The following is a 26,076-nucleotide window of genomic DNA, read 5'->3' as shown; positions in this document are numbered from 1 at the left end:
TAAGATCAACAACCACCATTTATTTAGGTGCAATAACTATTTGTGTAAACTTGTTGAAAAACGAATAATGTATTAGGAAATGGTATCGAGGTTAAAAGAGATGATAGGGGAGAGAGAATAGATGATTTCAGGGAGCAGCAGGGAGCTTGTTTTGCATCACATTGATTCTTAGTTTGGCCAAGTGTAGAATTCTATATGCAAAATACTTTTCCTTCCGAACTATAAAGGCATTGCTGCATTTTTCTCTAGCATCCTTTGTTAACAAACACAGATTCTCGGGACAATCTGATTTCTGTGTGTTTGTAGGAATCCTGTTTTTCCCTTCATGGAAGCTTCCAGGGGCTTGGCCTTATCTTTAATTTCTCAAGGCTTTGACCATGCATGACCCCTGCCCCTACAACCTCCACCCCAAATCTGGCTTGGTACTCAGTGGGCCTTTCTGGTAAAAAGATTCTTTCTTCAGTTCTGAGAAGTTTTTCTCATTTCTTTATTTTTTTCCTTTCATTTTTCCTGTTCTTTTTCTTTTGAGACTTCTATTAAATGAATTGGTCTTCTTTGATTGATCCTGGAATTCCATGATTTGCAAAATACTCATCATCTGTTTAAAAAAAAAAAAAATAGGCATGTACCATCGTATGTGTATGTATACACTTACTTTATATATATCTTCTTACTAATTAATGACTTACATTATAATTCTCCCTTAACACAGTCTTGAAGGATGAGATACAAAAAATACTGTATCTAGAAGCTTTGGTACTTTCTTCCTGAATCCCAGTGGGTCATTTTGTGCATCCAATGGAACACATCCCACATACCTCCCCACTTTGGATACCACTCCTCTGAGTCACTTAACTTCTTTCTATGGTTTCCACCTTTTTTTCTTTATGTTCCAAGTTCTGAAGAATTTCTTTAATACATTTTCTGGTGTTGCTATTCCTTTTTTTTTTTTAATTGGCTATTACAGCTTTGATTTCCATGAATTCCTTTTTAACATTTATTAAACTTTTTTTTCAAGTTTATTAATTTGAGAGAGAGAAAATATGAGCTCGTAAGCAGGAGGGGGCAGAGAGAGAGAGAGAATATATCCCAAGCAGGCTCTGTGCTGTCAACACAGAGCCTGACTTAGGTCATGATCCCACAGACCATGAGATCATGACCTGAGCTGAAATCAAGAGTTGGACCCTTTACCACCCAAACATTTATTAATGTCTTAAACGTATATTTAATTCAGTAAAGTTTGTGTTCTTCAGTTACTATTTTTAGCAACAGCCTGCTTTTATTTTATATCTGGAATATCTTGAAGAAGCCTCCTGAGAACATTAATTAGAATTTCACACCTCTGCCTTTTCCAGGATTCATAATGTTGTTGATCTTGGTCATCATTTTAAGAACTGGTTTTCTGTAAGAATGTGGTTTTCTCATCATATTTAAACATGAAGAACTAATGGTTGGCCTGCCATGTGTGGGTTACCCCTGAATGAGCAGGCTGATTTGGTGTTTTAGGTATAGGACATATCATCTAGCAGGTTTCATTTTAGGGCTTTTAGAGAGTAGGCAGGCAAACTGATCTCATTACAGACACCAGTGTTGTTAGGGCCTACTCTGGGAAGACCCCCTCCCCCACTGCTGCCACTCCTCCCCTCCACCCCTGAGCGCCCCCTGGCCCCCCAGGAGCTTTAGCTCTTCCCTGCCAGGTTGTTCATCCTGGGGGCAAGTGTTAACATTCAGCACCACTGGAATGGGGTAGAGGGTGACACAGCCTTTCCCCAGATGGTGCTTCAGTCAATGTCAATTTCTTCTCCTCTTTTTACTTTCTTACGTGTATCTCAAGAGGACCCTGATGAGGAAAAGAGTCTCTCCCATCTGGGCATTGATCTTTTAGAGCACCACCATGAATTGGAAGCTCTGGAAATAATTCTTGAGGATACCTTCCCCAGTACTAGGATTTTGTTCTGAGTCAGTTATCTCTTCCAGGGACTAAATTGAAGAACATTTTACATGTGGTTCCTGATTTGGACAACCAAATACTCTCCTTTTCTTGGCGTCACTCACAGCTATTGTTGCCACCGTTGTGGAAACAGGAATTTACGGGGTTTGGAAATAAAAGAAGAAGAAAATAATGAAAAGCCAAAACATCTTAGCAATATGACTACTTGGGTCTGGAGTTTATCTGTTTGGATATATATTTAGATTAACTCCTTTCTTTACAAAAGCAAAGAACTCTTGAGGGATAAAGGGCTACTCATTGACACATTAGTAGAGGTTAGGGCAGTTAGTGCTGGAATGACATTTCTTGAGCACTTACTCTGTGGTCATTGCTAGCTTCTTTCGCCTTTTGTTTTGTTTTGGTTTTGCTTTCCCAAGAACGTATGTTCATTCAGCAGATTTCTTAAGTGTCTACTGCTTGTGAAGCATTGGGCTAGGCCGTAGAAGGGCAGTGGTAAGCCAGACAGACAAGACCCCTCCCTGGCCTCATGAAGATTGCAGTTTATTGGTAGAGGCAAATATTAATCCAATAATTACATTATTATGTAATACAGATTTTATGTGCGTCGAAGAAAAGCACAGGGAGCTGAGAACTGTAGCGGGGGGACCCCAGTTAGAATGTAGATGCCAAGAGAGGAGGGAATGCTGAGGTGAAACCGTTTGTGACCAGAGCTACCAGCAGTACCGGGAGGTCGTAGGTAGAAAAGTTTGCCCGAGCACAGTGGGCCTCAGGGCCCCAAGATGGGAAAGATTATGGCGCGATCCAGGAGCTCCATGAAACCTGGTCTGGGAAGAGCTCAGAGGTGAGAGGGAGAGAGCAGGGCTGTGTAGACCAGGAGTTTGGGTTTTTATTCTAAATGCAGGAGGAGACTTTGAGAGGATTTACGCAGGCGAGTGACAGTGATCAGGTCGGCATTTCAGAAGAGTGCCCTGGTGGTGCTGTGCAGAACACGTCCGCCCAGACTGTTGCAGCAAGCGCGGGTAGGGGCGGGGGTAGTGGCGACTGGCCATCGGGGGGTTGGAGGTGTGTGAGAAGTAGAAGTCCCAGGACTGGAGAATGAGGAAGGTTTCAGGACGGAGCGCAAGTTTTGTGGCTGACGCGACTGGATAGGTGCTTATGCTGTTTCCTGAAACAGGAAGTCCTGGGCGAGGGCCAGGGTTCGGGGGGAGGGAGGAGAGGTCGTGGATTTGAACATCTTGAATTTGAGATACTTTTTTGATGTCTAAGGGGTGGTGTTTAGGAGGCAGTTGGACACAAGGATCTGGAGCTTAACTATTTGTGTTAGACGTGTAAGTTGTGAGAAATGTGGGTATGTAGATGACAGTTGAGGAAATGGGTGTGGATAAGGTTGCCTGCGAAGAGTGGGTAGGCTGAGAAGACAAGTGACTTCACGTCTAAGCCCCGTGAACTCCCGACATTTAAAAGGTAGTTGGGGAGGAGGTGCCTGAAGAGGAGTGGCCGGTGAGTGGGAGTAAAGCTAGGGACTGCTGGGATCCGGGGCGGTCCAACAGGCAGGGGTGTCAGCACTGTCAGACGTTGCTGGGAGAAAACGGGAATCGAGAAAACAGGTGCCCACTGGAAGCCTTCAGGGCACTCGGGGCCGTTTTACCGGAGTGAGACAAATGGAAATCAGGTTGGTTTGCCTTTTAGTAGAGTAGTTATGGAGCAGCGACCTGGGGTCTGTCTTTCTCTCTGTTAAACTGACAGAGACTTGACCAGTGATTCCTGAAAAGGCAGGAGGAACTCAGAGGAACAAGGATTTGCCTGTGAAAGGAGGAAGATACTTACTGTGATCTTGCAGGGCTTGTGGGGAGGTGGGTGGGTGTCGATGTGGTAGGTTAGCAACAGCAAGTGTCCCTCTGATGGCTTCCATTTTCTCCCAGGAGTCGGAGGAAGCATGGGGAGATGTGGGAGGGTAGAGGCGGGTGCGATACGTCTGAAATAGCCCTAGCAGAGAGAGGAAGGATGAATTGATAAAGTAAGATGGCCACGCTTCTTTTTAGGGCCTCACTGAGACGTCTCTCCAGTTGGGTGTGATCTTCAGTAATGCTTCATTCCCGGGGTACAGGCTTAAAGTGACAATAAGGTTCATCTAGGGTCTGTGCGTTGCCAAACAAGTGTAACAAAAAGTCAGGGGGCAAGGGAGTTTAGAGTATTTGCAAAAGAGCCTTTAAGACTGTGAACCAGGGAATTTATAAGGTGGCTAAGTAGGTAAAGAGATAATGTGGAGACTGATAGGTTAGGGAGAAGAAAGAAGTTTCCATGACTTGATTGCTCCTATAGGGCCCAAGGCGGTTGTAGTGAAGGGGATAATGGTCTGAGAAGATACTTGAAATCGTGGTTATTGACAGTAACTCTGATGGAGATTTAATCCCATTGTAACAGACGAAAAACAACTGAGGCTTTGGTAAATTCATAATTTGCCCTCGATTGCACGAGAGTAAGCAGTGCAACTGGACTGGAACCGGAGTTTATCCGACTGAGTGGCTGTGAGGCTAGAGTTGAAAGAAGTTTGGGCCAAATGCTACGGAACCGTGGGCTATTCCTCCAGTTGGGTTGGCTCGTGATTGTTTTATATCTGTAAGTGGTAATCTTAGTCTCCCAGCCAACACCTCAGGATTACTATTTTCTCTGTCCCTTGTCTCCTGTGTCTAGTCCGTCATTCTGGTATCTGCCTTTCCCTTTCCTTTCTTAGTGCTGCCACCTCACTTCAGTGTCTTCCCTTGTGTCTGTGCAACTGATACACGATCGCCTTATTGCTCCCCAAATTACCGAACACCGGGCAGCTTCAACAGCAGACATTTATTTCTCACAGTTCTGGAGGCTGTGAGCTCTAAGATCAAAGTGCAGGCGTATTTGGTGTCTGGGAAGGAATCACTTCCTGGTTCAACCACCTTTTTTCTGTGTCCTCACATGACAGAGAGAGATTTGTGCTCTTCATTTCTTTATAATCCCAACACATGGGCACCATGTCCATGACCACAAACAAACCAAATTATCTCCCAATGACTTCACTTCCAAATATTTCACATTGGGGATTAGGCTTCCACATACAAATTTTGGGCAGACACAGACATTCAGTCTGTAGGATGTTGCCTTTAGTATCTTCTTTCATTACTGTTTAATTAATCTTACTGTACTCAGAACTTGCAGCCAGGTATTTTATGTGTTAATGACTTTTCCTTAATTTCCGTCCCTGGATTGTCTCAGGATCCTGAGACATAGAGGAGAGGCCAAGGAAGAGCTGTTCTGAGCTGCTGGCGTTTTTGTGTTTGAAAGCAGGTTTGCGTTCATTTTGATTTCACTTTTACTGACGCTGGATAGCAGTTAATAAAATAAGTCTCCACCTTTTTTCTTTTCAGTTTCAGTTCCGTGGATTGGGATTGTAGCCCACATATAGTAAATGAGAGGGCAGGCTCTGGAGTCCTACTGCCTCCGTTTGAATCTTTCTCTCAGTGTGCACTTAGACATGTTATTTGTGTGTGTGTGTGTGTGTGTGCGTGCGCGCGCGCGTTCGTAGAATGGAGGTAATACTAATACTTGCATCATAGGATTTTTAGCAGGATTAAATGAGGTAGCACGTGCCGCAGCAGTACCTGGCATGGAGTAGATGGGTAGTGTGAGCTATGGTGTGATGTAGTGTGCTTGGTCACATGTGCCCATGTGCATTTTTTCTCACACAAACTGCTCTTTTTATATCGTTTCCTTTGCATTGTTACCCAGTCTGATCTTTGTCCCATTCACATTTTTTTTTCCCAGTGAGGTCTGCCAGTCCTTAGTGAAACATAGCTCTGGAATCAAAGGAAGCTTACCACTACAAAAACTGCATCTGGTTTCACGAAGTATTTATCATTCACATCATCCTACTCTAAAGCTTCAAAGACCCCAATTCAGGACATCATTTCATCAGTTCTCCTCTTTAACTAACCTTCCATTACGTAAATTGAAGCTTTCTCCAATGAAGTATGGCTACCAGCCTCGCAGGAATTTTTGGCCAGCGCGATTAGCTGCAAGACTCTTGAAACTTCGGTATCTCATACTAGGATCTGCTGTTGGCGGTGGCTATACAGCCAAAAAGGTGAGCGTAACTTTCTGCTGCTTTTCCAGTTATTTTTAGCATGATTATTTGAAGATTTTATAATGCAAACCATTTTTCTTTAGTGCAGGACAATATAGTTAGGTATTTAAAAATTTATTGTGTATCTCTGCCACGTGCCAAATTATTTTAATGTTGCTAATAGGAAAATGCTCTTGGAATCTTGGTTATACTTATAGGAGGTGAGAATGGCCTAGTGGAAGGTGCATTGGGGTGGGCTGAGGTCACCTAGGTTTGATTTTCAGCTTGCCACTTAGTAGCACAGACAGGAAAGTAGGTGTCTGCTAACACAACCACTTTTTGGCAGCTTTGGGAGCAGAGGCAAGGTATCCTGTCCCCCGGTTTGTCTTTCTTCTAGTCCACAGTATTGTTTAGCTAAATCATGAAACCTGTGTGAAATAAATATATTTTGAATTTTTACATTTTCCATATTTAATAAAGGGACATTTACATGTTTTATATGCTTGCCTACTAATTTGTCTTCAGAGGAACTGAGGCTATTTTGTTTCTAAAAATTTTGAACATAGTGTATCGTTCTTTGTAGATTAGCATGTTTTAATTAGATAAATTAAGGCAGTTTTCCTTTATCTTTTGTATGACATTCGGAACACTTGATGGACATATTTTCTTTTTTTTTTAGACTTTTGATCAGTGGAAAGATATGTTACCTGACCTTAGTGACTATAAATGGATTGTGCCTGACATTGTGTGGGAGATTGATGAGTACATCGATTTAGGTTTGTATCATCAACGTTAAAATACATTTTTGAGGGGTCGTATCTTCGGGAAAGAGAAATAGTGGTATTGAAATAGTTTCTTCACTTACGAGTTCACTGTGTAGCAGTTTTAATGCTGAAAATACTTGAATATCGAAGAAAAAACTGGTAGGAAAAAAATAACCCCGTCGTCCATCACTTTCACATAGCTACCACTATCCTACTAGACATTTTCTTTTGATTGTACCTAGTCTGTGTACCTGGTTAACATTTTAGTTTCCGTTTTAAAAGTTATGTGGCCATAGTGAACATACACTTTAGGCTTCTTTGTTGCCCAACACGTTTGTTAACCAAAGCAGCCTTTTTAGACCTCACTTTCAGCATTCTGTCTTATTACCCAAAACAGATGCGCAATAGCACACCTGACTATTTATTTTTTAGTGTATACCTTGGTGACTTCTGCTTTCTGTAACCAAGTCCCTCAAAGCCTGCTAGAGTCCTTAGTAATTTCTTCCCATCATCTGGTACTGTTCTCCTTTTTCTGTAATAGGTAGATTAGAGAAAAAGTATATTCAATAGTTCTGATTGCCAGTAAGCTATGGTGATTTAAACAAAATTTTTTTGAATGAAAGAATTTTCCTCAGTCTTCTTTTTAGACTTTGTTTAATTTCTTAGATGTATATGGACGTGGAATTACTCTCTGCATGTACTTATAGCTCATACAGATGAAACTGTGCCGCACTGAGAGATCTATAGCATTCTTCCCATGTGTTTCTGATGCTCACGTGGAGAGCTTTTTACCTTGCCATAGTTGCCAGCACCACAGAGCGGGGCTCGGGGTTGGGTTCTGAAGCTGCACTGGCCAGCCTTCAAGCCTGACCCCCCACTTCTTAGCTGTTGTGCGGGCCCATCTACTTAACCTCAGTGCCCTCGTTCCCCAGCCGTAAAGTGGGTTTGATGATAACTGTTTTGTGGGGCTCCCTTGAAGATGAAACAGGTGAATGCCGTTAATGGCATTTAGAATAGTATCTGCCATCTATTCATATTTCGAGAATATTTATGTGTTTTGGTCTTCTGCAGAGGAAAGAAAAGCACATTCTAATTCAGAAGATACTGTACAGCTGTACCAGACTTTGACAGAATTGTTGAGTGTTTGTAAACAAAACTAAATACTTTGGCCATTTTATAAATAGAGCTAGCAAAAATAAAACCAAAGCCTGCCGTGGGCTCTTAGACAGTTATTTCCAAATGGTAACGAGTGTGAATTTTCTTAGGGTCTGTGAAAGCATGGAAAAAAGTAATGGAATTCTATATTTTTATTTCATTACTGTCCTTGAGTTTGGGCCAAACAGAGGTGTTTTTCAATTTTTTCTTTGATTCTTGGCCTCTTTGCTGTGACTTTCTCCTTAAAAGTACTTATGATTCCAGTACAGCATTAACATTGTTAACACAGTACTGATAGTTCATGGCATCTAACTTATAAACCAAGAGTATCCATCTAAGGCATACATTTGGTGAGTCTTTAAAAGCATTTCATGGCTTATGGAGTATCATCACAATAATACATTGTTTCAGATATAATTGTAGTTGTAATAGGGAGAAAAATGGAAAAGTATTTTAATTTAAATTTATATATGATGATTATTTCTGTTTTGTCAATGTTTTAATAGTCAGATTCTTATTCTGAGAATTTTTTTGTCTTCTCCAGAGAAAATTAGAAAAGCACTTCCTAATTCAGACGACCTTGCAAAATTGGCCCCTGACTTTGACAAAATTGTTGAGAGCCTCAGTTTACTCAAGGACTTTTTCACCACAGGTAAGGAAGGACCTGTTTGATCTCACGTGAAATGTCAGAAACCCCAGAGGAAAAGTACTAAGATGTATTCATTTGTTCATTCCTGGTTTTTAGATGAAAACATCTAGTACAAATGAAAACAGGCTTTTGAAAAAAAGACACACAAAGTTTGGTTGCTCAGTGGTTTTAAATTTTGGTCAGTGCAACAAAATGAAAATTTGTAAGAGGTTAAACATACGTGGCTTTAGTCAGTGAGGGAAAAAAACCTCTTGTTCCTGACAGGTAGATGAGACTTCCTCTGTGCTTGCTTTTCATAATTGGTCAGAACCAATTGGGTGATTTTAAAACAAATTTAATTATGATGGACCATAATGAGTAGAATTTACTAAGGTTTATCGTGGCATATTTGCCCAATCAACACCCTATCATGGTAGCACTCTGAGATCTCAGACACTTGTTTGCTCATTCCTGTCAAATTTTACATTTCTATTTCCCCTTTTGCTGATTCTTCACAGGTCACAAATTGGTTAGTGAAGTCATAGGAGCTTCTGACCTACTTCTCTTGTTAGGTGTGTAAACAGACATTTTTGCTGACCTTAACATGCCTTTTAAATGCTTCTAATAAACTAGTTGCAAGTAAAAATTGCAGACCAAATTTATGCTGCTTACGCTGAATTTTAAAACTCCGGAACTCTATTGGGCAAATTCCTTATCTTACAGGTGAAAATAAGAAAATAATTATTTTGCAGTCAAACTAAAATTCCTAAGAATGTATCTGTAAGATTAAAAATATTAAAAAGAAAGTTTGTTTAACCAAAATATTTTCTTGAAATTGATCTGATTGTTTCTGATAGTTGAAATGAACAGTAATTTTGGTTTGTGTCATCTGTCCTGTCACCTTTGACATTTTAAATTTATTTTGTTACTGTATGTGGTCTGTAACGGCAGTAAGTACTCTCCTGGAAAATAATCTTCATCAAAGATTGTCTTGTTTAATTGTGATTTTCAGTGATTTTTTTAAAACAGGTTACACATGTCCTATAATACTTAAAAAGTTTTTTTGCTTAGGTTACCAATATGTTCCTAAAAATAATGTTTTTAATTTTCACAAAAGTGGTTCTGTTATAAAAATCCATTTGCCTTTAAATTAACTAGACATAATTTGGAAGTTGGCCTCTTGACCTCACTGGAGAATTTAAAGGACTGCTTATTTATCTTTAAGGTTCACCTGGAGAAACAGCATTTAGAGCAACAGATCATGGATCTGAAAGTGACAAGCATTATAGAAAGGTAAGTATAAAGGAGAATTCTTCACATAGGTAGTCTTGAAAGAGTTAAAAAAGTTTTTGTCTACCTGAAAGGTTTGAAAACGGTAACATCTGAGGAGCAAATATAAAAGCATCTAAGTAGAGGTGTTAATCTTGGTACAAAGTAAAAGGTACTGTGTGACAGTTCTAGAAATGTAATTGGAGAAGCCTATTGCCTTCAGATATGTTGTGAAATACTAGTTTGAACGATTGGCTTCAACAAAGGGTTTTGTTGTTAAATATATGTGGGGAAAGCTGATATAAATAAAACAAGCAGGCTTTTCTTTCCCCTAGGATTTCTGTGTTGTAAATCCCAGGAGAGGTCAACGTGTACAGAGTTTTCCATATATATTTAGCAACAGAACCCTTTTTCCATGAAATATATTCTAGGGACTAATGTTTCACGGCATACACTTAAGGGAAATATTAAAGGAACAGGAAATGGGTTATTAGGGGATAAATTGATTCTGTTACATTAGAAGTCAGCAGTTGTATATGGAGTTATTTAGGGTATGTTAATTTCAGTACTTTGTTAAAATCCACATGAAAGTTTTAGGAGAATTGCTAATTAAAATAACCTATTCATTGCTCTAGTTACATTCATCTATTAACCTGACATTTTCTTAGTCTTCATTTTTTCATCTTTTAGAATTGGTAAGTTAACTGGTTCCCTCCAAGTTTTCCTTTAAAAAATAGTATTTAGGTAAATAGATATTTGAAAAAAATGTTCTATGAACATTTTAAAATTAAATATGGAATATGTAGCTTTTATACTGAAAGTTATGGCTTTTGTAAATTGAAAGGAAGTAATTTTGTTTATTTCAAAAGCAGAAAGAAAAGAATTCCTATGTGTAGGTGTCTGTCTTTCTCTTTGTCCTTTATCTTTGAACTTTTTACGTGATATTCCAAGTTTAATTCTACAGTTCCAAAAAAATTTTCTCTTGCCTTTTAACTAGATCTTTTTTTGGGGGAGAAAACTTATTTTAAAATGTGTGTGTGTGTGTACGTGTACGTACGTGTATTTGCCTTTTAAGTGGATCTTCTTTAATACCTTTTCCATTGGCATTTCAACCAAAGGGACACTCTTGACTCTTCATGCTACTAGGGGGGTGGGGGGAAGGATTCTAAATAGAAATTAGCCTATTATACACACCTTATTTTGAACCAAAGCCTTGGCGCTAAATGCAGGTAGATTTCACATGCCGAGAGGCGCTGATCAAAGGGGAAAAGGAGCCCCTCTTACAGCTTTAGCAGTGTGGTTTCTTTTCGCCTAGAAAAGGTGGGCGAGGTCTGCATCTCCTGGTGTTCTCTGGTATGGTTCTCCGGTATGGTCTAGGATCACTTTGGCGAATGAGAAACATGTTTCAGGGTCTAACTCAGATACTTTCCTTACAATCATGCTAAAGTGCTAAATGAATAATTAACAAATGATCAGGAGCTCTGCAAAATAGAAGAAGCAAGAGAATGGATCACTGGGAATTTAATTATATTCACAGATTTTATTTTATACAATCGACATGAAAGCAAATTTATTGCTTTATTTCATAATTTACTTTGCTTGAAGGTAAATACCCTCATACATTATTTCCTTTTAACTTTTTCATAATTTATGATCATTATCTTGCCCATTAAAAACTCAGCAATTATTACTAAATCTAGAGTTTTAATTAAGCTGCTTTCAATACAGGCTAAATTAAATTGTAGCCAATGCTAGTATAAAAATTTACTACACAGAAAAGTATTTCCAGCCTCAACTAGTGGTTTTAAATTCTGTTAATGTGCCACATTATGTGTTTCAAGGCTTGACTTTTACCTATAATACTTGAAGATAATGAACCACTCAGACAAGATGCAAATAAACTGACTTTAATAGACTTATCTACAAATTAGTGGTTGAATGTGAGCATGGAAGTAGAGACTTCCTTCGCAGAAGCCTTTTTGAAATTACTCTGAAACGTTAAGTTTGGAAATTTGAGCAGTAATCATGGTGTTAGGATGACATCCAGAGATTAGCTGATACTTTTTTGATTGGTTCAGAATGGTGTCTGAGGGTCCCAGATTGAAGGTGGTATTCAGAGTTTGAATACATTAAGCAGTCATACCTTAGCTTAATGGTTGTCTGGTTTATACCAAAATTTCTGGCCAGATTTATACTAGAAATGTAAAAGTAAATGTGAACCCAATTTTTTTTTAAAGTAATAAGCTGAAAACATTTCTACAACTAGAACTAAAAAATAGTTTCCTTTCTAATAAAACACATGTGGAGAGTGTGGCTAGGTAGAGAAAGTTAGGACCTGCAAAGTCAACTGAAGTGAAAGTTGCGGAGTTGAGAGCACACACGTCAGATCGTTTGAGTTAAGTCCGACAGAATGGATAACACTGTGACCTGCCTACCTCTGGCTCCCGGTTGGGGTCACTGGACTTTTAGGCGCTCTGGAAAGTTGTAATTGAGGTCTTCAGAAAGTCTAAAAAAGCAAAAGACATATATTTCTGCCTAATACTGCGTAAGCTAACATAAACATCAGTTTCTTTGATTTTGTCTGGATCTGTATCCATTCAGCTTGTAGACAGAAGGTATGTACATCATGCTGACCAGAAGTTCAGATATGTATTATCAAGAAATTAAAAACATGGAAAACTATTGAGAGCACTTTTCAATAAATGCTTTTAGTTAATCAAAAAATTTTTTAATTTGTATCCACTGGAGAAAAATATTAGAACCCTCCGTGTGAGCTGAATAATATCCTTGAGACCTGGAGACCTTCAGAAATACCTGAAGGCCATTGAAAATTGAAGTGGTGAGCCTTTTTAATGAATAATTTGTAAATCTGCAGATTTCTTTATATTGATCATAGCATAGACAGGTGACAGGACCACTTAGTGAATCTTCTTTTTTAGAGTCAGTAAGATTGTCTCTTCTAGTGAAAATTAAATGAGACCTTATATGTATCTGTGCCTCTGTTTTACCATGTTTCTGATCGCTCATAAGCCTTTCACAGAAGTAAGCAACATGGTCATTCTGAAGGTTACAAACGCATTGCTAATTTATAGAAAATAGTTGACGGACCTTTTAAAAGTCTAAATCTTGAAGAGTAGAATTATTGTTTTAAATATAGTTATTAGACAGTAATTAAATTTCCTCCTTTTACATGCTACTCTAATTCTTACTTTTGTGGCTTTATTTCTGTTGTACCTTGCAGCTGAAATCTCTCTCGTCCCTCTTCTAATTTTTACTCATCCTTAACGCCTAGCTCTGTTGTCTCCTTCGTGAAGACTTCCATAACTGTTTTAGTTCCATGAATTATATCCTAAACCAAGAAAACAGATGCCAGAGGAAACACTATTTACTTTGGTTTACATTCTTTATTTAATGGCCTGTTTCTGTCATAAAATCTCTGTTCTCAGAACGCCAAGGATAAAGCAGAGCTTTTAGCAAGATTAATTGATTGATTTATCACAGCAAAAGAGAGGCTAATTTAAGTAAATAAATTTCATTAATGCCAACAAATAGGCCCCCAGATTTTATACAATAGGTGTTTTGATCTGATTACCTGTAGATTTCTCTTGGCCTTTGATATTTGGCACCTACTGAAGAGAACGGGAATGGGATGGGGGTACACGTGCTTGGTGTTCTAAACTGCAATGAAGCAGTGTTGCTTAAGTAGGATTTACATTTCTAGGGCTCCTCCTACAACAAATACTGTTGTAACCTGGGCAAAATGAAATTCTCACAACCAACACCATCAAGTAACCACAAATCAGTAAACTTAAGTTTCCTAAGCAGCTAACTAGCAACTGTACTAGATTAGACTCTTAGCCAGGAAGCCAACCCACTTATGCACCAGAGTGTAGTAGTGGTAAGTAGAGGGGTCAAAGGAAGAAAAGCAGGGGAGATCTGCAGGAAGAAAAGTGGAATGGCAAAACAGGCCATCTTATTCCTTCATAAGCACACTGTACTTTTATGTCATTTAAGAAACGTTAGGTAAGTATATGCTGTGTACGTAATACTGTTTTTAGGTCACAATTTAGAATAAAAGGGATTTGGTGGAAATTGTAATACTGATAGTAACTATCGGTAATGTATGTATTAGTGGGAGTAGGAAAATAGTTATTTTTAGCTAATCAAATAGAATTGTTTGAATTTTAAAAAGTAGTTTAATGCCTAGGAATATTTTTGAATGGAAGGGGAGAGAAGTCTTCACTGTCATAAAGTTCTTTTCTGAACCCAAGTTACTTCTAAAACTCATAAAGCAGGGGTTGGCACACTTTTCCTTAAAGGGCCAGGTAGCGAATAGTTTAGGTTTGCAGACTTTCAGGTCTCTGGACAACTCAGTTCAGCCCGTCTTCTTAGTAATTCAAGTATGCCTTCTGATGTGTTGCACTGTTACCCTTTTCCTTTTGTAAATGTGGCTTGAACCTGATGGAATCAAAGCAACTTTGGAAATAATAAAACCGTCACATCAACGGGATGGTATCAGGTGCAGACCCTGTAGTCACACTGTCAGCATTCAGATCGTGCCCTTCCTGCTTTCTGAGCTACGTGATCTGGAAAAAGATCAAACTCATTGAGTTTCTGATTTCCTCTTTTATAAAAGGGGGAACCCTACTTGACAGGATTGTTTTGAGAATTTTGTATGCCCTTTATCACAAGAGCTGCACATAATAAAAGTAAATATTGGCTATTAGGGTAATGCTGATGACAGTGATCATTATTTCCTTACATTTTGAATTATTGCATCAGTTAATTGCCTATTAACATTATTTGATTAATTTCTTCCTCTTAATTTCTGTGGAGTCTGTTCTGAGGACTGAAAACTGGAACATGGATCATGGGGCTGATGTGTAGCTTATGTACAGAATACACATTAGTTCAGAACCCAATTTGGGTTTTATACTGGAAACTTTGTGTGCATTATTAGGTAAAAGTAGGTCATAATTTGATTCAATCAAGAAGTAAATGTGTGCTCAGGCCTAATTTAGGTATCAGCTAGAGCACGCATCTAACGTGTCAGACGTTATTCTAGGTACTAGGTACATACATGAACAGGATAAGGGTCCAGCTCTGCTAGGAATGTTTAAAACACTGTTAAAAATATAGTATTTTAAATGTATTCACATATGAATGACAAATAATTTTAAAGCTATTTAAAATCTCTCCTATCAAACTCATTAACTTTTAGATTTTCACAGCATATTCAGTTGATATTTTGGTTTTTGGAGTTACCACTGATTTTCTTGACCTGATGTTAAAATTTCTTGAAAGTCTGACAATACTGTATGTGAAATATGAGACCGTGAGAGACGCAGTGTCAAATTGGCAGTAACTAGGAGACCTTGAGAGAGTGCACCATCTGTGGCTGTTTATTATGTTTACTGTTTATCGTCATTGACAATTACCATGTTTTATATGCAACATATATGATTTTAACAGAATTATGTGCTCTTTCTGGAAAGAAAACTACCTGAGCTTGGGAAAATGTTTATAGAACAAATTGTACTTTGTGCATTTGCGGAATGTGTATTGCACAGCAGTTAACACCCATTTCTTTCCCTTCCTCACTCCACACGGTCTTAGCTCAGAAGCTGTACAGCCCGTCCCTCAGTATTTAGGGTGAAATTCAATGTCCAAGATCAGATAGAGGTCACCTCCTTTAGTCAGGTAGTATAGTGTAAATAGCATTCTCCGTGTCTAATTCTTATTTTCTTCCTACCTTTTTTAGGAGGTAACAGTTAATTTCAACCGTCTTCACATAATAGCGCTGCAGTAACAGACTTGGAAGGAAAGTGAGGTGTCACTAGAAAGAGGGCGTTTTCTTGTAATAGATATTAAGTATTCGTCATATAATCTGTATATAGATTGAAGCAGTGGATTAGGGAAGGATGTTTAAGCTGTAAGGAAAAAAGAATCTTGTACCTGATAGACCAGCAAGCGTAGTTAAGAAATGTGGAATATTTGCTCACTGCTTTGACATCTTATAAGACAGAATACTGGTGGTATGCTAATTATAGCACAGGTACACTGCTATATAAGCCAGCACAGGAAACCTTTAAAAGAATATTGCTCTGAGACAACTAAACACTCAGGTGATTAGAAGTGATGATGGTAAATAACTAAAAATCAGCTGGATTATTCTGCTTTCTGCTTCATGAAAAGCAATGATACAGAAAATGAAAAAAATGACAGATAATCAGGTAAATGATGAGAGTAGTGAGGGTAGTGAGTTGGCATTGTCTTTCTTTGATAGGTATGTCAATGACCGTAACATCTTAATTTAAGAGATACATCTTTAAAGATAAACACAGGTTTTTATAAATGTGTTTTCTGTTGAAATTGGAAACAAATGTTGACAGTTCAGTTATGTTACTTGCCATTTTGATGTTCTCTCACTTGTCATACAGAAATATCAACTAATCTTATCCTTTGATTTATAGTAAGTCAATCAGTTTCATTATTGTTGGCATGGCCTAATGTATTAAAACTAAGAATCAAACAAAAATTCCCCAAATTATTTGCTAATACTTCCTTTTAACTTAAAGTGTCTTACTATAATAGTAGCTTTCCTATTTGTATTTGCTTCTTTTCTGGAAAACTTTCATTTATAGACATCTTTGGGTTAATAAAGTACGTTATTAAGCCTCTGGATGAGTCTACTGATTAAAATTTGAATGTAATATTAACCAGTATTTCAAGAAACTTTCTGGTTGTACTATATGAAATATAATATTTTGGACAATTACTTTAAAAAGCTCTGAAGCTATTTGAAACTCCCAGTTTAGATGATTTTAACGAGTATTAGTTTTCCTGGCTCTTTTTATTTTTATAACTTGGCAAAAATTGGGTCCATTGGTTCTCCCGGAAAACTCTGCCTGTGCAGATTAAATAGTGGCCTCGTTCACTGAGGTGTCTGATTGAGAAAACATTAGGCTTGTGACACTTTCAATTCTTTCTTGTCTTTTTTCCCACATTCCTTGAGGGCTGTTATCTAGTAGGCCAGCAGTTAAAACTGCTATACAGAAAATGACATGTATTGGGTATCCTGGCACATGTAAATACATTGCGATAAAAACTGCACTAGTTAGCATTTCATGATTTTTAAGTGAAATGAATTTTAAATATAGAAATGGTGATTGTGTTGTACATAGGTCCAAACTGGTTTTTTTTTTATTTAAAATTTTCATAATAACTGTATTATCTCCAGATCTTAATTATGTTCTTTTATAGTGCTTTTGCTCTAGTAATTGATATGTTCATACTTATATTCTTAGAGGCCATTTTTACTGAATGTCAGAACAGCTCATAAAAAGTGAAAATTCAGTCAGACTACTTATTTTGTGTTGTATGAAGTTAAAATAGTGCCTCAAACATTATTTTTTAATTTGCAAAAAGAGAATCCTAAATTTTAGTCAGATAAACTTATATGCATAGGCATGTAGAAAATATGAATTAATGTAAAACCTTGATTAACTTGGTGCTTGGAAACTCAAATCAATAGTTTTGAGGGTCTATGGTCTTTTATTGAAGACATCAGATATCAAAGAAGAAATACGGAATTATAATTTAATAAACTATTATGTATTCTCCATTCATTTTTTTGAGAATTAAAAGATGTCCCCCCCTTATGTATCAAGTCAGGAGCATATACTAGTTCATACTGGCAATTCAGAAATAAGGGTTGACATAATAAATTGTTAACTACAATGCCACTTTTCCTTGAGCATTCCCGTTATTCAAGGTTTTACTATATATTGATATTATATATCTGGCTCATTTGGTACAGCTGTCAGCCACATTGCATTTTCTTTACACTTTTTAAACTGCTGTTTTATATTTCTGAGACATCTAATTTTACTGAGGGGGAAAAATGGAAATGTGGTACAGAGCCCTAATATATAGTGGCTTTCTAAAGGTACATAAATGCGTTTCCATTTTTGTAATAAGCTATCCATTCTTCCCTAACTTACATCTGTTCCTTGCTTGTGCCCTTGGTTTAACATTGTTCTCCTCCCCAATTTTCCTCTTCTCCTCATTGTAAACTCATGGCAGGGTCTGCTTGGTGAGCTCATTCTCTTACAACAGCAAATTCAAGAGCATGAAGAGGAAGCGCGCAGAGCCGCTGGCCAATATAGCACGAGCTATGCCCAACAGAAGCGCAAGGTGATGGATGGTTTAAGGGGGCTACTGATGTATTCACACTAATCAGCCATTTCTACCAAGATCATGTCATCTTAATCCCTTCATGGACTCTGATTATGAGAAATTATTTTTGACAAAGTAAAGATTTGAAAGATCCATAGTACAAATATGTAACTTTCCTGGATGGATAAACAAACCCAAAATGTTAAACATAGGAGTTTATTTTCTGAAAATGAGATGATCTGTGAGGGAGCAAGGATTTGTATTTAGAGAATTACTATGAATTGTGATTTACTTGGTCTAGTTATTGAGTCATCCTAGGTTTGTAGCCAGCTTATCTGTGGTTCTCCCAAGTTTTCATTTCTAAAATGTAAGGGATTACTGTGGATGACCACAATCTAAATTATTTAAAGAATGAAATGTATTGTTTTTGTAAAATGAATCGGCAGAAAACATTGTTATTTCTTACAGAAGAAAAACTATTCTGATGTAAATTTTTGGTGAAGTCATTTTACCTTGATTGACTCATTAAGTTTTTCCACAATCGTGAAGTCAGCACAAATAAATTTTCACCTTGGATGACTGAAGGATTGAACATAGGAAAGTTGACATAATTCAGGTTGCTAAAGAACAGATTCTAATAAAAGTCAGCATAAATCTGTGCAAATGTTTGGTTATATGTACAGTCAAGAGGTCCTTAAAAGTATGCTTTTGGCTGTTAGATGATCTTATGGTGTAGATCTCAAAGTTAATGTTCTGAAGAGACTTGAGTTAAAATGAAATGAATGTAATGATTTTAAAGTTATATTCTGAGATCTTGACATCAGCTTAATTATGTTGCATGTATTAGATCAGGAAAGTTTTAAAGCCATATACAGATTTTACTCAGAAAAAGGGATTCAGCCATTTAATTAGGTTCCTGTAGGTTCTGATAATTGAAGTCAGCCAATACTATAGATAATGACTGGGTGCAATAAATTTGCTTACTAACCTCACGCATTTGGTGATGGATAATATTTGAGAGTATGCCTCATAGTTTCATTTATCTTTTCAGTGTCATTTCCTGGCTTTTCTCAATTCCAGGGCTGTGGAATCAACTCCTGTAATATTTAGCTTTCAGCGAGTGAACAACCTAGGTGGAAATAGAAAATAAGTTATTTTCCTATTTGGTTAAGTTAAAGTAGGTATGTTAAACCAAGGAAGGGCTTATTTTAAATGGTGCTTTAGCCTTCTCTGTTTTGTATTTTGTTGAAGTGCCATTTAAATATTCTAACAAATTGGATGCTTAAAGCGAACCATCTGTTCCTTAGCTTTGTTACAGAAAGAAGGCGAAGGAGCTACTGTATTCTGGTATGTTAGTTAGAAATATGGATAGCTCTAGCTGCAAGTTGTTCTTACGTTGTTTCATGATGGTAAAATCCTTTGAAATGAGTCCCATAGAACTGCCTTCCATTTTAAGATTTTAAGATATGGTTTAAGATTATCAATATACTTTTGAACCTGTTGGGATATTACTAGTGAATAGTGTTCGCTTTCTACATTGCCCAAGGTTACTGTTCATTGGAGGCCTACTTTCTAGCCTGTTTTCGGGTTTCGTGATACCATTTCATTTCTAATATTATCAGATTATCCACTTAAACTTTTTAGTCCTCATCTTCCCCATTTGTAAAATAGCAACTGATAGGACTGTACCTCCGTCTGTTTTGTTTATTGAGGCATATTTAGTAGAGCACCAAACAGGCCCACTTTGGAGTCACCTCGTGTGAAGGTGAATGGAACTTTAAAAACAATTAATTCCTGCTCTTCTGTGATGGCGCCTTCCCCCTTACTACATCTTCCCCTGATTCCCTGTAGTTGGTGCACAGGTGACTTTTCAGCCCTTCACTCTCCTCACAATCCGAATCCTCATTCATGAGATTTGTGGCATTCCTTCGGTCATGTGAGGTGTTCTTGAGGTACAAAGCCACAGCTTTTTGTTGCTTTTTAATCATCCTTCCTTACCTTCCTGAAATGCACGTAGGCCTTCATTTTTCATCTTCTAGCAGCAGCTAATAAACTGTCCCTGTAGCTCATGCAGGGACATAACACACATACACGGAAATGTTTACGAGCCCTTTGTATATATGTGCTTTGCTATTTCAAAATGGCCACAATGGCTTAGTAGGAAGAAATACTTAAAATTTAAAAATCAGGCTTGGTTTTGTGAGGAGCTAGTAAAGGTTTTTCTCTTTCAGCTTTAGCTTGTTTCTGCGGAGGATTCCGCTCTTTCTCCATCAGTTTCACAGCCCTGGAATTGTAGAAAAGCTCTGGTTTCAAGACCATTGATACCCATTTCTGTCAGGGTGAGTTTTAAATTTTATAATGCAAACAGTATGTTAAACAACAGGACAAGAACTGAACTGTCGTAAGTAGCTGAATTTTACCAGCAAAGTGCCTCAATGTGAAATGTACCCAGATTGCTAGCTAAGGTATTGAGTGATACTTGAAAAAAAGCATGTGCTGTTCCCTTAAGACAATATGGAAAAGTATCTTCTCAGTGTCTTTAATATTTACTTTGTAAACCTAAAGGTTTTCATCTTGTTTCCTAGAGAATATTAGGTCTAATTCTTGATTCCACCACCACCTATCTTTTAATATGATGTTAGTTTTGAGGTTCCATTAAACTGAGCAGATAGGAAGCATACTGATAAAACTGTGCATGACTTATGCCAGAAGGGCAAGTGACAAATCTAAACACTCCTAAAAATCTGAATTTATAAAAATATTAACAGGCATCATTACTAAATAATAATAGCATAAAGAATATAATATATATATTATATATATACATATATATATCTTTTAACCTTACATGTACCCATTTCCTTTCCCCACATTACCAACTTAACCTTTTATAGCCCTTGGCTTACAGTAAGCATTCTAACTTTCTATGTAATGTATTCGTCTCTTAACAATTGCCCCAGATGTAGACTAATACTGGGTTTTCTATTGTAATTTAGGATATATTTCATGAAGTCATGAAATGCATTCAAAACTAAAACAGTTTATACTGTTTATACATTTCGTACTAATTTAGCTGCAGTCAGATGAGTATTTAATGGAACGCAGTTAATCCAAGTACATTTTAAAATGAATTGGGAATTTAATGTGCCTAACAACATTTTTATGAGTGCATTATTACAGTATTATGACATGCCATATGGAAACAAGGAGTTTCTATTTCTTCATTGGTCTTCAGGATTTTGTTCTTTGGGCATTGGTTCCTCCCTAACTTGCTTGTTTCCTCACATTTTAGGCGACTCTTAATAATTCTTGTCCACTTTATGCAAACACAGTCCAATGAAAAATGTTCTCTCCATAAGTGTCCGCTTGCTACATAAGAATGAGGAAACAGCAATACAAAATTTGTTTTATATTCTCTTCTAATTACTGAGTCATATTTGGAGATTTTTAGGCATAAACTTTTAAGGAAAACATAATATACTTATATCATTTGTAGCAAGCACTGTCATTTTTATTTAAAAGAAATTTTGCACATATTTTGAGAAAGTATTTGGAAATAGGAATTAAAACTGCAAAATTGCTTTTTATTGTATGGATAAGAGTTATTAATATCTACCTCAATAAGCAAATCATTTAGAAGTTTTTCATCTGTATTTGCTACCATGATGTCTTGATTGCTTGAATAGCCATTGAATGAAAATGAAGAAGGACTTATATGAATTTTACCTTGAGTTTTGTCTCCTATGAAATAAATTCATGTTTACAAGTTTTGATTATCAGAAATTAGACAATTCTTCTGAAAGACTGAGTATGACAACTTCTGCACCTCCCCAAGGAGTGAAAGCACAGTTATGTGGATTTGTCATAAACGACATCATTTTAATTAAAATTGATCATTGCGTTTTATATTTAGTATTGTACTGTGACTATAGCCTGATAATGCAGTAAAGTTCTATGTTGTGTTGGGGTATCTTATCTTAGAGTTATTGGCATTAATAACAGTTGGAAGTAGTTTTCACAATAGCTGTAGATTTTATCCTACTTTTGTTTTATATTTAAATCAATTTTAGTTGCTTTATTCAACTTTATTGCTACTGATGCATTCACTGTATTCTGGGCTAGCACATCCTGCCCTGGAACTGAATTTAAAAACCAGCATCTGGCTCCACGTAAAGCTCGGAAAATACAGGTTCTTGCCATTTATTAAATACTTCCTACTTACAGAGTAGAAGTGGGTAATACATGCTTAAAATATCACTATGACCAAGGAATTTTTTTCATTAGCTATAAATGATAGCATGTATAAGTTCCCCGAACACATTTCTGTAGGTATGTGCGCCCTTTTTGTCCAGGCATCAGATGCCTGTGGTTGAGCACAAAACAGCCTACAAAAACGGTACTAACTGTATATTGGTTTCTTCTTTTTTGAACAAGCCATTCATCAGAAATCACTAGAATAGCATCATGAAAATGATTGCTTTTTAATGTTTTTTTAAATTTATTTCTGAGAGAGAGAGAGAGAGAGAGAGAGCGTGAGTAGGGAAGTCAGAGACAGAGAGACACACACACAGAATCCGAAGACAGGCTCCAGGCTCTGAGCTAGCCATCAGCACAGAGCCTGACGCAGGGCATGAACCCACGAACTGTGAAATCATGACCTGAGCCAAAGTCTGACGCTTAACTGACTGAGCTACCCAGGTGCCCTGAAAATGATTGCTTTTTAAGCCTTTTACTTGTTAATACAGTTATAAAATTATGAGAAGCAATTTTAGTGATGAAGATAGGTGTTTTTTAATCATTAGAGTTAAAATGTGCTTTGATCAAATATGCAGATAAAGTCAGTATTTATTTTTAAAAATTCTTTTCAAAAAATGGAACTTCCTGCCCGTTTTATGTAAATCCATTCCTATGGAAGTAAAATTAATTTATTTTACATGTTTAGGTGACAGACAAAGAGAAAATTGACCAGCTTCAAGAAGAACTTCTGCATACTCAGGTAATTCTGACGAGTAGAAAAAAAACAGGGATTTTCTGCTATACTCTTTAAGTTTGGTGATGTGGAAATTTTTTAAGAAAGCAAAAATGGAGTGGTTTGATGATACAACCTTATCAATAAATGTAAAAAAAAATACAAAAGCAAATTGATTAATAGGGAAGGAAAAAGGAACTTGGTAAGTGTGGTTAACTCCTTTGTGTAAAGACCTGGTTTTAAGTGAATCTTGTGCTTCTAATCTTAAAGAAGAACTGCTATGAAAAACAAAAATGAGGGGAACTGACTTGTTGTGACCTTGACTCCTTGGTCACACCTTGACTCTGTGACCTTGGATAGGCTACCAAGTGTCCCTAACTTTTGTTTCCTATAAAGACTTAAGGAAGCTAATGCTGTTGTAACATCAGTATCGGGCCTGTCGCATAATACATGCTCAGGTACTATTAGTTATTTAGTTTATATCATTTTAATTACAACATAAAATGACATGGAGAATGGGAAGAAATTGAATTTTTGTCAAATGTGCCCATAATGAAGACTTAACTTTTTGATATAATGGAAACACTGCTTCAGTAGAATGTGCTTAAGAATATGCTTCTTTAAATTCTTAGTATCCTAAACAACTTTATTTCTTCAGTGTAAATAGCAAAGAATTTTCCAAATAAAATGCCAAATTTATAATAGAAAACTATAATGAATTCTGCTGTTTGTATGAGAGAATATTCATAATTTATTTCCAACATTTTCAAAGAAGCTTTAAAAATGAAACAGCTCATTTTAGTCAGGAGATCATGACTTGAGGAATTTGGAAGATTTAAAGTGAGACTTAATTAAGTTATTAGCCCATCTTTTTCTCACGTAATTATGGTATTATTTTGTTGCAGTTAAAGTACCAGAGGATCTTGGAACGGTTAGAAAAAGAGAACAAAGAATTAAGAAAATTAGTATTACAGAAAGATGACAAAGGCATCCATCACAGAAAGCTTAAGGTATTTTAAGTTTTTCTGAATTTCATTAGTTCCATAACTTTGCCATTTCACATTGTGCGTTCAGTCAATACCAGTTTTTAAAGCTGTGATGTGTTCTATCCTTTTCTTTCTAACCTGATATCCTTGGGAGATAGGAAAGTCTTTCTATATGAGACATTTCACAAATTATAGTCTCCAGACATTTGTTTCATACGAGGCCTATAAAATCTTCATACTTTTAACAATCATTTCTTGTGAATCAATTTATTTTTCTGAAATACCCAGTTTATCTTTAGGGTTATTTAGGTAATTTAGGGTTCTACAGCTATAAAAACAGAATTGTGAGTTGATGGACATTTAGGTATGACTTAACTTTATTGCCACACTTGTATTTCTAGTGAATGATTAGTTTACTTTCTTTACTTTTATAAGAATTTATGTTTTCTTCTGGAACATTTCTTAGGCATTTTAAAGAATGTTTGGAAAAGTATATGCTGGGATTGTGACCATCAGCACATTGGTAATTACCATTATCAGTAAGCTAAATCTTATTATTGCCTGCTAAACCAGGCTATATGTGCTGAATTAAATTGAAGTAATATTTTTAACTTATATCTCACATAAGTAAACAGAATTTGTGTATAGCAAACCTACAATAAATCGTGACATATGTATTCTGAAGCCAAGGTCCCAAGATAAGTAGTTCTAGTTTAACCAACATGTATTAGTAGTTCTGACTTTAAATCACAACTGCATAAAACAGATAAATAGCATGACTTTATTCACAAGTCACACGTGGCAATTGAAAAAAGTCATGTCCAGGTGTTTAAATAGAGTTCACGTCAGAAACCATATTTTCTCTCATAAAATGAAATGGTAAAGACAATTTCGAGAACGTTTTGTTTATTTTGTGGTGGAGGGCACAGCAGTTGCTTTCCAGTTAATTACTTTAAGGTGTTAAGAGGTGAAAGGAAACATAAGCACCCATTTTGTTCCTACCTCACATTGAAACTTGTCTTTAATTATTTAGCGCTTGACAGTAACCCCTTTTTTCCCCCACCCATCTTACTTATTTGTTGAGTCATTCATCAGATACTTTCTTGAAGCTTATTATTTGCTGGGTCCCGTGTTCTGTCCTGGTTCTGCACAGAAGCAGTGCAGGGTGTGTGCCCTCCTTCGTCTGCCCAGCCGTCACCGTACACGTGCTCGTTCTTACTGACTTAACAGTCATCTTGGTGATTTTTCTCCTCTACCTTTATCCTTTCTTCAGTCTCTCTCTCTCTCTCTCTCACTCCCTCCCTCTCCCTCTGATACATATACCAAACTTGATAGAGGATGATTCCCTTGTAGTAGGTCACCTGACTCCTCGTTTGGCTTTACGGTGTGAATGCTCTTCCTTTGTTTTGGGCATTTAGTTCTTCAGTACTAAAGCATAATTTCCCTCGTTTAACATTTAATTGGAAGCTTAGGAAATCCTCAATTGACATGCTTTATTAAATCGATATATCTCAAAATAAATTGGATAAGATGAAGTGGAATTTTATTCTACACTGTTTTACTATGACTACGTATTTATATATATATATATATATATAAAGTACAGTCCTGGGAAAACATTTTGGATTTATCAGCTTTTTTCCTCTTGACACATCTGATTTTTTTTAATGTGTTCACTGTTTAATACTGATTTTTAAAATTTTATAGAAATCCTTGATTGACATGTATTCTGAAGTTCTTGATGTCCTATCTGATTATGACGCCAGCTACAACACGCAAGATCATCTGCCAAGGGTAAGTGGAAAGTTAATACATAGTGAACCTGCTCATTAGCAAAAGAAGACTTTACGTTTTAAAATAGTTGTGTGCATATATACCCAGACACACAATATAGACATATACATATGCGCACACCACACACATAGACATACGTTTCTTACCGGTAGAATATCATTTATGTGTTCCACATGATATCTTAAGCATTGAATGTTGTTTGACTGTTTTGGTCTACTGGCCCATTTGGTCCATTGTATAAATATACACATTGAATTTATGTGTAATGAAGGAAGGTTATCCGGTA

At 36.8% G+C, this 26,076-nt stretch overlaps 1 protein-coding gene and 1 long non-coding RNA gene across 6 annotated transcripts in view; one reads left to right on the top strand and one right to left on the bottom strand.

Annotated features, from left to right (window-relative positions):
• Positions 1-26,076, top strand: part of OPA1 (OPA1 mitochondrial dynamin like GTPase) — an 89,633-nt gene that overhangs the window by 2,014 nt on the left and 61,543 nt on the right. For 2 of the 5 annotated variants that reach the window (XM_077754359.1, XM_077754358.1), the window contains exons 2-10: positions 5,750-6,068; positions 6,727-6,823; positions 8,511-8,618; positions 9,113-9,166; positions 9,820-9,887; positions 17,949-18,059; positions 22,984-23,037; positions 23,916-24,020; positions 25,704-25,790. In XM_077754359.1, the coding sequence (XP_077610485.1) occupies positions 5,750-6,068; positions 6,727-6,823; positions 8,511-8,618; positions 9,113-9,166; positions 9,820-9,887; positions 17,949-18,059; positions 22,984-23,037; positions 23,916-24,020; positions 25,704-25,790 (1,003 nt within the window). The remainder of the gene's footprint in view (positions 1-5,749; positions 6,069-6,726; positions 6,824-8,510; positions 8,619-9,112; positions 9,167-9,819; positions 9,888-17,948; positions 18,060-22,983; positions 23,038-23,915; positions 24,021-25,703; positions 25,791-26,076) is intronic. The other 3 variants (XM_077754360.1, XM_077754363.1, XM_077754364.1) reach the window with 3 other exon arrangements.
• On the bottom strand, positions 536-26,076 carry LOC144223587 (uncharacterized). The gene is made up of 6 exons (XR_013332760.1): positions 25,937-26,076; positions 19,030-19,170; positions 12,299-12,369; positions 11,058-11,245; positions 3,779-3,937; positions 536-598 (listed from the first exon to the last, which is right to left on the bottom strand). It is a non-coding gene; the product is annotated as an uncharacterized LOC144223587 (long non-coding RNA).

Source organism: Crocuta crocuta, unplaced genomic scaffold (genome assembly GCF_008692635.1).
Source record: "Crocuta crocuta isolate KB4526 unplaced genomic scaffold, BGI_CrCroc_1.0 scaffold70, whole genome shotgun sequence".
NCBI lineage: Eukaryota > Metazoa > Chordata > Mammalia > Carnivora > Hyaenidae > Crocuta > Crocuta crocuta.
Note: the sequence above shows the minus strand (reverse complement) of the source record. Positions and strands in the feature narration are given on the sequence as shown.